The sequence below is a fragment of the Arctopsyche grandis genome, chromosome 4 (genome assembly GCF_051622035.1).
Source record: "Arctopsyche grandis isolate Sample6627 chromosome 4, ASM5162203v2, whole genome shotgun sequence".
NCBI classification, from domain to species: domain Eukaryota; kingdom Metazoa; phylum Arthropoda; class Insecta; order Trichoptera; family Hydropsychidae; genus Arctopsyche; species Arctopsyche grandis.
This window is the reverse complement of record NC_135358.1, coordinates 2,290,835-2,301,614: the sequence shown is the minus strand read 5'-3', so window position 1 is coordinate 2,301,614 and position 10,780 is coordinate 2,290,835. Positions and strand designations below refer to the sequence as shown.

Sequence of the window (10,780 nt, the reverse complement as noted above, 5' to 3'; positions counted from 1 at the left end):
CGCGAGCAGGATACAACAGGAACAAGAGGAACAGTATTTTCCTCCCGTATTAATGTGCGCGCGCAGAATACGGGAGGAAAAGCCTGTTCCTCTTGTTCCTGTTGTATCCTGCTCGCGCAAATAAAGTGATTATGTACGTGAGTATAGACCGTTTACCATGCACCCTTTTTTTTTGATCTTTCGACTTAAGATCTTTCGATTTTCGATCTTTGCCTTCCGATATTTGCGTTTTCGGTAATTCAACATTCTGGCCCGTGAGGTAGCTTATTTTATACTTTTGTCTCAGCTTTTGCCATTTTAAACTTGCCAGAAAGATCCAACTCAATTTTAAGAATTGCCAATCATCAATATACATCGAAATATCATCTGCGTAGCCCCATGAATATCTCGTCTTTCGAACATGCTGAAATTCCAACAGTTAAAATGTAATCGAAAGAGCATGCAGGCTTGTGGTTTGCAATCATTTGCAGCAAACCCGATTTGTATACGTACTTCATATGTAAATTGATCGCTTATCTTTGAATACAAAACGGCATATTTATATCGTTTTTAAAATTACAAAAAATGATAATTCATAGATAATTTATCTAGTGGGTAAATTCAGCGAAAGTATTTGTAAATTCTATTGTATTTGATGTGCATTCTGTGACGAGCAACAAAGGCGTGGTAAACGGGAAACGTTTCAACGCCGTTGTAAAAACAAACCAGGGAAAATATTGACATCGGCCGCGTTCTGTGTTTTCCAATTAATTTTAATTGATTTCGCAAAAAAATAAGCAACTCCAGATATGTATATTCATAAACGATCACAGCCCTTTTTTATAAAAACAAAATTATGGTAATAATATTCTCACCTTCGTGTCCCGACTGCCTTTGTGAGCTCATCCTGGTGACAGTTTGAGAAGCCGTTTGACCAAGGGAAATATCGTCGTACGTAGACCAAGGAAAATTGTCCAATTGGTGCGGAAGACCAGGCGTTACTGGATGACAGCTGTTGCTCTGACACGGAACATACATACATACATACACGCCCCCGTTATATAAAACAACCCCTCGGGTTGACAGGCGTTGACTGCTTTTTTATTTATATTTCGCGACCGTTGTGTCTCTGAATATTTGCATAGATTTCTTTTATCGAATGGCCCGATACATTGACCGAAAATAAAAATACACGACATCGTAAACAAGTCCGAACCGTAGTGTCAATTCGAGGATATGTATATATGTATTGAAAAATTTCCTTTGGGACATTTTTCATACGAAATATAATACTGACGTAATATTTTTTATAGAGTACTGAATTTAAAAATTTATTCGATTTAAAATAAAGTTACAATATGAATAGTAATGTGGGATTCTGTAAGGGAGAATCGTGGATTGAAGAAATGATAGGCGACTTTAGGGCAAGTCTTTTATTTACGTATATGAATATACATACAGCCATATCGCGCTACATCATACCAAGCATGGTACATCGACTCGCTGACACGCTAATACTGCGATACTGCCGACCAATCAGCGTTCACCCGCATTCTGGGGTACCAACTGTCAATTTGATTTTTGATTTTTAAATGCTTTTTATTATTACGAAATTATGTTCACAACACATCTTATATCTATTTTAATAGCTAATGATCTACTGATCATTTTCTATTTTACAATTTTAATTTAATTTGGTTAGTAATCACAGTATTATATTATTCTAATGTTAATCTAAAGCATAATAGGAAAAAGAGCTCAAAAACCTATTTACAATCCTTATAAATGTTCATAATACATCTAATACATAATATTAATTAAAGACTCTCTAAAGTCGATGACCTAAAGCAGATTGTGTTTAGGTAATCTGTGTGTTATACCTGAAGGGTATAGACATTTTGTTGTAATCACCGAGACTCTTCACAAGTGTGTTAGTATGGTTATTAGTGATTCTGTCATATAATCTACTGGTTAGTTTGATAGTAATGTCTGTAAGTAGTCTGTAAGGTTAGTATTCGAGGCGTTATTCCATACAGGTGAAGCATAGGTTAATAATGGTAATATGAGCGCGCGATATAATTTTATTTTATTTAGCGTTGATAAAGAACTATGGCGATTAAATATTGGATATATTGAGGATATACCCCGCATCGCCTTGCATTTCGCTGCCTCAATGTGAGGTGCCCATCTCATTCTTTTATCAAACGTTACTCCTAAATATTTTATTACTGACTGCCATTTCAGACTTTCTCCAGAGGGGATTTTCAGATCTGAACTTGGCTTATGCTTTCTAACACTAAAGAATATGGCGTCTGTTTTGGTTTGATTAATTTGAATTTTCCACTTAGTGAAGTGTTCAGTCATTGTTTTAATTGCAAATTCAAGATTTTTAAGAATAGTGTCTGGTTTTTTGCTACTTGTGAAGCAAGCTGTATCATAACCAACTGTCAATACTAACACACATATGTACCAACTGTTCGGCATTACTCTCATTCAATATACATCAATTATAATCATTTATATTAATATCCTACAGTAATAATTAATCGGAATCGGGAATCGAAACTGAAACAGGGATCGGGAATCTGAACTGAAACAGGAATCAGGAATTACAACTAAAGCAGAAATTGGAAATCGGAACTGAAATAGCGATTTGGAATCGGAATTGAAGTATAAATCAGGAATCGGAATTGTAACAGGGATCGGGAATTGAAACTGAAGCAGGGATCGGAAATCGGAACTGAAACAGGAATCGGGAATTGGAATTGAAGCAGAAATCGGGAATCGGAACTGAAACAGGAATCGGGAATCGGAATTGAAGCAGAAATCAAGAATCGGAATTGAAACAGGGATCGGGAATTGAAACTGAATCAGTGATCGGAAATCGGAACTGAAACAGGAATCGTGAATTGGAACTGAATCAGGAATCAGGAATTGGGAATTGGAACTGAAATAGGAATTGAGAATCGGAACTGAAAATGGAATTGAGAATTGGAACTAAAACAGGATTTCAGATCCGGAACTGAGATGGGAATCGGAAAACGGAACTTTAACCTTCCAGTGGGCGCGCTATCGTAAAATTTACGACAAATGCGCTTTATCGCATCTCCTACTTTTACCACTTAGTGATAAGCATCGAGCTTCGAGCTATTCGAAGGTCAGTGTTTCCCGAAACTGCAGGCGAATCGGTTGTGCTTAGTTGTGCGAAGTTTTTGTGAGTCATCGATATTTGGGAATTTCCGTTGAGCGTTCCGTTGAATCATTTACATGCAAGTAGCATTCTGCAGTTGATGTGGTTTGTAATAATTTTAAGGATGAAAATATTAATTCTGACTAATAGGTAATATTGATTCTGATTAATAATTCTAACTAATGATCGAATAGGTCGATAAAATATTTTGTATTTAGAGTGTTGTTTTGGTTTTGTGTTTAGAAAGTAAAATATATATTTTTTAAAGTATTGTCATTTATCATTTTTCATTACCTTACAATATTTCCTTAACATTTACATAAAGAAATCACCATTAACATAAATAAAACAGCATTTACATGGAGAAAACTTGATGACGTAAAATTTACGACATGCGCCTGCTCAAAGGAAATAACTCCGCGCGCCCGCTGGAAGGTTAAAAGAAATTCAGATCCGGAACTGAAAAAGGAATCGAAATCGATATATTATATTAATTAATAATACATACATACATACATACTTACATACAAACATATATCGCGTCCGTTTTTATATACATATGTATATTATACTGAAAACTTTTAAAGCAAACTATGCACACTTTTACATTTAATTTTTAGTACTGTTTTGAGATGTATCTTTTTATCGTCCTTTATAAAAAGATTATTAAAAGGACTCATTCAATTTTTCGCAATCGTACAATTTACGAAGAGTGCTGATTTAGAATTTTCTTTTCGTTTTCGTGTACTTTTGCCTTATCAGACAATCGTCTTTGGAATGCTTTGCACTTTTTGTCGATTCGCCGTTCTTTGGCAAAAGCCTTCCTTAATTCGCCACGAAAGGGGAAACAAACGTTTGATATCGCGAAATATATTCCACGTGCACGTCAACATACATATACGTATTTTTATAAACATGAACCATTTTCTTATAAAAAAAATGTACCCGAAAAAGGAAAATAACGATTGATTTGTGGGGAATTCCTGAAGCAAATCTTACGTTGGCGGTCGACAAGAATTGATAGGTTTTGCCATCTCGTCACTGTGACATCCCATTTCCTACGTCAAATCATTATGTCAACTTTATGGACAGACCCCTGAAATTCTAACCCCCCCACCCCCCTCCTCCCATCGCCCATTTAGAGTTTCGAAATGATCACGTATATACGTTTTCGGATAGTATCAAATTTATTTGAACACATTCTTACCCTTCAAAGTTCCCCTTATTAATGCGATAGCATCGATTGCTTTTTGAATATTAATACATAACTATAACCATAAACGATGCGTGGAATAATTATAAGCACTTTCACTCGATTCAACAAATTTTAGCATTCGATTCAACAGCAACATAGCTCAGTGGTTAACGTGTAATGCTTTCAACTGCGAGGGCATGGGTAAATTCCATGGCCTGGTGTTGCTGGCCAAACTTTGGATATACATACATATGTACATATGTATGTATGTGACTTCAGGTTGATCGTTTCCTAACAGAGTTTGCTAATTTATTTGATTTCGTTGTTGAAAAGGTTCCTTTAAATTGCCAACCATTCCCCAAATTTATCGCAAATTTGAGTTTCTATCATCTCGAATTTGTTGATTATTGTAATAAATATGCTATCCACTAAAATATTCTTTAAAAATGTGTGTATTTCTCACAAAAAATTGCTGTATATCGAAATTTTCCATCGATGTCTATGATATTGTATAAATATAATTGTATTTGTAATTTTTGTAATGTAAAATTGGATTTACAAATAAAAAAAAGTTAAATGAAAGTGGTGCCTTCTCTTATACACATGTACCTAGATTTTTTCTTTTTATTTTTATTTTTATTCGAAGCCTGAACATACATTCATATACATATGTACTGTCACGTTCCAATGAAATATTAATTTTTTTTAAAATACTTGGTTAACTAACCAAGATTTCTTTATTATTATTAAAGCGTTACATTTACATATCTTATTGGTAGAATTTAATTATGGAACGGAGAATTTAAATGAGATACGTATAGCTGTTTCACTATAACTTTGCTTCACTAATTAACTTTGGTCTGCTGATGTGTTGACTGCTATCCTCGGAGTCTCGATGGTATCGACTACCACTCTAGGAGTCTTGATGGTGATGACTGTCACTCTCGGAGTCGATGGTGATGACTAACTTAAATTCTAACAGTAATGAGTTTATATACTCTTCTTTAAAACAATGAATTGTTGAAGACACTTGTCGTAAGATTTCGGTTACTCAGTGTTTAAGGTGTGCTATAAATCAATGGTGTTACTTATTAAATAAGGTGTGCCACAAATCAATGGTGTGTCTTATCCCTACTGGTTAGTCAACTACATTGATAAGCAAGGTACATAACAGTACATATGTACAATATAAGAGGTACCGTATATCGATTTTCACAAAACTATATTTCAATAATTTTACTCTTGAAATTTTAGGCTTTTATATTTTTCTCTAAAATAGTGAAAGTATGTGTGTACGTATGTGTATAAGTTTCAAATTCAGATATGGTAAAACAGAAATTTTGTTACTTTAAGTTTTATAATTTTAATTTCGCTGTATTTGTACACAGGTAACATTTTTCATAAAAAAATTATTACTTACATAAATTTTCAATTCGCTTTATTTTACAGTTTTCATGTTTTTATTCATTTGGAATAAATAACTGATATGCATATAACTATTTTCGTTGTGTGCTTTGACTCGATGTGTAGACTTCTTCAGATTTTTTGAGGTAGTCAAGCTAGGGGACAGTCAGTCGCTTTTATTTTGGTTTTCAAATCACCGTTGTATACAAACTGCTATAAATGTCCATAATAAAGGGAGCGTTTAGGCAAATTCAATGATATTTGCATGTTTTATGCAAAGTGGCGTCTGTTTGCCTACTCGAAAACGGGTGAACGTTTTATTTTTTTTTCTTTGTTTTCCCCACTGAGGAAAATGTACCGTTACAGTTTTCCACCACTTAATGCGAAATATTTATAAAAATATATATATTTTTTTGTTTATTGAAGACACCTTTGATATCTCACAAAAATGCGATCTTTGAGGTTCAACCAGCTTTAGAAGGCATTAGAAGAAAAATCCTCACTTAACCGGTAAGTTTTAACCGCTTTTTGTTTGCAGTTCCGCTTAACTTCTTCTCCCCTCTTATTCATCTTGTCTACTCGACTTAACTCCTATTTTGTTCATCCGGAGCTACACATATTAGCGTTTAAATTCTCAATTTCGATTAAACATCCACTTTCATTCATATTTAAAATATATAATATAACTATAATATATACAGGAAGTAGTGAAAATTCAAATTCCGTCAAAAAGTTTTTCTTTTTATTGTGTTATTATTATAAAATTTCATTATATAACATCAGCTTAGGGTAACTAATATAACACACATAAAAACCAACGTTTGTAAAAAGAACGAGTCATATCACCTATAGTAATAACGATTACATTAACATATTTCCAATACATTTATCAATAGATCGACTAGTTCATGATTTGATTCGTTATAAAAAAAAAAAATAACAGGTTTTTATAATAAATATAATATTTATATAAAGAACACAGTTTTAAACGATGATATGTACTAAATGTTTTATATAATATATATGTAATTATAGAATGAAATATTGATGGAAAAGTTTTGTCGCATACCTGTTGCGTCCTTTTAGGATAATTATTTATGTACATAAATCTATAATGATATTGAAGTTGTGTGTCTTGACTAATTCGATTTAAATAAATGTTTACATTTATATTTTTTTAATAAATATTGTATATTTTGGTGCGACAAAACTTAATATCTACCTGGTAATATCGATGGTTGGTTATATACAATTTTATGCAGTACAAAATTCGACAACGTATTTCAATTCAGAATACTGTAAAATATACACTCAATACAAAAAAGGATTCAATACTTTATAAATCAGCCTTTTTATATATAAAATACAATGTAGAAATGGATTCCAATATTTAAAATGTTATATTGATTACTGTTGACGCACTCGGAAAACTCAAAAGAGGTAGTTCATTTGATAAACATTACTTTTTTTTAAAAAGTAAAAATGAATAGTATACGCTTTGGCTATTCGATATTAATTGACACATTTGTATAACATTTTCAATACGCCAACAGTGTGGAATACATATTTTGGCACAACGAATAAAATAATACTTATAATAAAAATGCATCAGAGGCACATAGTAAGGAAAAAGCGTTTATTTTTGTCCCGATTGATTATTATTGATTGTTTTTATATACGTTAATTCGGACCAGAACGATAACCTTTTATCGCATCGATTGCATAAAAAACGCATATTAAAATTTTAAACTTTTATCGATGTTCAAAGTATCAAATGTCACAAAAAAATCAACACTCATATTTACATTTTTATCGTGTCTACAGTCATACAGATCATCGTGTGTAAAAAAAAAACAATCGGTCCAAAATAAAGACAACAAAAATGGAATTGAGTCTAAAAACATGCATATCTTCATTTTAAATAATTTGTATTGAATTTGACATTTGAAAACTGTTTCAATATTCATATATATATAATATCTAGAAATGTATAGTAATCCTTCGCTATTATTAGACGCTTGATTTTTTGAAATTTTTCTGAAGAATGCGAACTATTTGTATAAAGGAGATTAATTATTCTCAAGTTTTTCTAAACAAATCAATTTTTGATTTAATTTCGACCATTTCAATATTCAAATGAATTATTCATTTCGCTAAATATATATTTATATACATTGTAATTCTTTCAAAGCTATAAAATACAAAGCTTGACAGAAGCATATCTTAAACAGAATACAATATAAATATATATAATGATAGTACAACAAATCGAAGTAAAAAAATAATAAGAAAACAATAAAACCATAAAATAATAAAATAATAAAATAATAAATAATAAAATAAAATAAATATTAAATAAATAAAATAAATAATAAAATAAATATTAAATAAATAAAATAAATAATAAAATAAATATTAAATAAATAAAATAAATAATAAAATAAATATTAAATAAATAATAAAATAATAATTAACAGAAAACCTTATATATCATAAATATAATACTGTGCGTGTGTCTGTGTGCGATAACGCACGCCATACTATAATAGTTGTTTCGATTCGACATGCATATGTACGTCACAGCTAAAACACTGCCAGCAAAATGTACGAATATAATAACAGATCAAGAAAAAATTTCTATATATATATATATGTACATATATCTATATATATATATATATATATATATATATATATATATATATATATATATATATATATATATATATATATATATATATATATATATATATATATATATATATATTTCACTACCAATTTTTCCTCTAGGAAAATAATCTCAGAGCGTTTAGGGCCATCTATAAAAAAATAATTTAATTAATTCATTTTCTATTGCTGTTTTATATTGTATATATGTACATTTATATACATATGTAGGCTGGTAGGTAGTTTTTACTTATAATAAAACCGATTAAATTTTCATCAAGTCTATCAAGATATTACAGGTTAGAAATTGCTTACGTCACGCCATATTAAAAATACATAACGGTAATTTGATTAAGCGTGGTTATGAACCATTTTTTTCATATTATACAATTAAATATAAATATTAAATAAATTATATTTTAAAGGTATTTGAAAAAAATATGACCGCGATGCGGATCGAACACAGAACCGACACATTTCTTTCAATTTTTATTTTATTTAATAACTTAATATGCCATAACCCATACGATGATATTTAATCGGACTCAACACTAGTGTATATAAGAAAACAACGTTAGATTTTTTTATATTTATAATCAAGGCAACCTTAAATGTATTTTACACCCTTTTTCATCCGTTTATTTGATTAATTTTAATACCACCAAGCCTTGTAATAAATAGCGAAGGATTACTCTGATTATATTTTCGTATTATCGAATAAACATATTTATTCCTACTATCACTTCAATCCGAATTGAGCACTCGCATTGCTGTCACACTGTTTATTGTAAAGCTTTCACACACTGTCTATTAAATTAAATTCTATCATCTAAACTGGTGTCGTCCTCCTAAGCTTGTCCGTTCCTGTGCCAAAGTCCTTTTTGGCAGGCTGCGACAGGATAACATTTGGCCTCATCTCCAGCGGCCTGTCCAAATTGAACGTTACAAACTCTCCCATTTCTCTATTCCCGGAAAAATCCTCAGGGAAAACCGACCCAAAATCGTCACACGGATTTATGACATCGGCCGTCGTGGATACTGTATTCGTCGTAGCATCTCTAGGGAGATTATTCGAACCGACCATGTGCAAAGATCTGGTACTTCCTATACCGTTTGTGAAAGATTCGTTCCTATAGTTTATAGCACTGACACTTTTGGGCATGTCGGAAGCGTATGGATCACCATAGGAGGTGGATGGTGGTTGAAACTCGTAGCAGTTAGAATTCGTTACATCTCTCATAGACGTGGATACATAGACACTTCTGTGCCTGTGTAAACTACACGAAGGTGACATAGCAGGAGGTAAAGAGTCATCTTTATCGAAGAAGTATCTCCTTTGCTTGCTAGGACTCAGATAAGCGGTGGAAGTCGAAGGTTCGCATGGTGCTCCTATAGGTTGGGTCCTTTGCAAGGTGTAAGCTTGAGGATGCTTCCTGCATGGGTACACGGAGGCTTGCTCCAGGTTTGTGTAGCTTATGCTGGACTCACTACCTGGAGAATATTTATCAAAAGTTCTTTCGGCCAGCTTCACCAGCCAGTCTTTTTGGTACCAGTAGATGAAGAGGAAAACGGCAGAGGTTCCAGCCATTTCGATGGTGATAAAGCCAGATACGTACAAGATAAAGGAGTACCCATAGCGGTATGTAAATGATGGTGGTTGGGTGAAAGATGGCTGCCTCAGCTTGTAGCCGACTTCGGCTTTGAATACCGAGATGTACATGACCAGACCGACCAGCATAAGAAGTCCTGGAACAATAAAAAATATGTGTTATTTATTATCCATGGCAAATGATCTATGCATGTTGTAAACTATTGGCGTATCAAAAATTGAATACTTAAGTTATTTTTTATTTATTAAAATTTTTCCATAAACATGAAAATAAAATAAAAAACAATTTGAAATAAAATAAAATAAAACAAATACAATAATATAACATGTTGCGATCTCAAACTGAACAATCCCTTAAACAGATCAGCATATTTTAGATTGAATAAATTCAAGTTGCAAAAATCTGGCTGCGGAGCTTGATGCCCCTGGCAATAGGCAACGAAACCATCAAATTGGTACGTGCCCTAAGATAAGAGGGTAAATTGTAGCATCTAATGTACCTGAATTGGCTGGGAACATAGAAGCTCAATTCTGCAAGAATTTGAGGATTGCCAAACCAACCAGTAACATGTTCCCCATATATACTTTAATGTTCTATAAAAATGTTACATTTACCCCATATATCTATGTATACTCTAATGATGTTCTATAATTTAATATAAAAAATGTTCCCCATATATACTCTACGCTGTGACTCGAGGGAATTTTAACCTAGTGCTCCCAGCAGGTACGCATT

At 32.1% G+C, this 10,780-nt stretch overlaps 1 protein-coding gene across 1 annotated transcript in view; it reads right to left on the bottom strand.

Annotated features, from left to right (window-relative positions):
- Positions 1-9,264: 9,264 nt before the first annotated feature.
- stg1 (stargazin-like protein) overlaps positions 9,265-10,780 on the bottom strand; it is an 80,301-nt gene continuing 78,785 nt past the window's right edge. The window contains exon 4 of the mRNA XM_077428776.1: positions 9,265-10,181. Coding sequence (XP_077284902.1) covers positions 9,265-10,181 — 917 coding nt within the window. The remainder of the gene's footprint in view (positions 10,182-10,780) is intronic.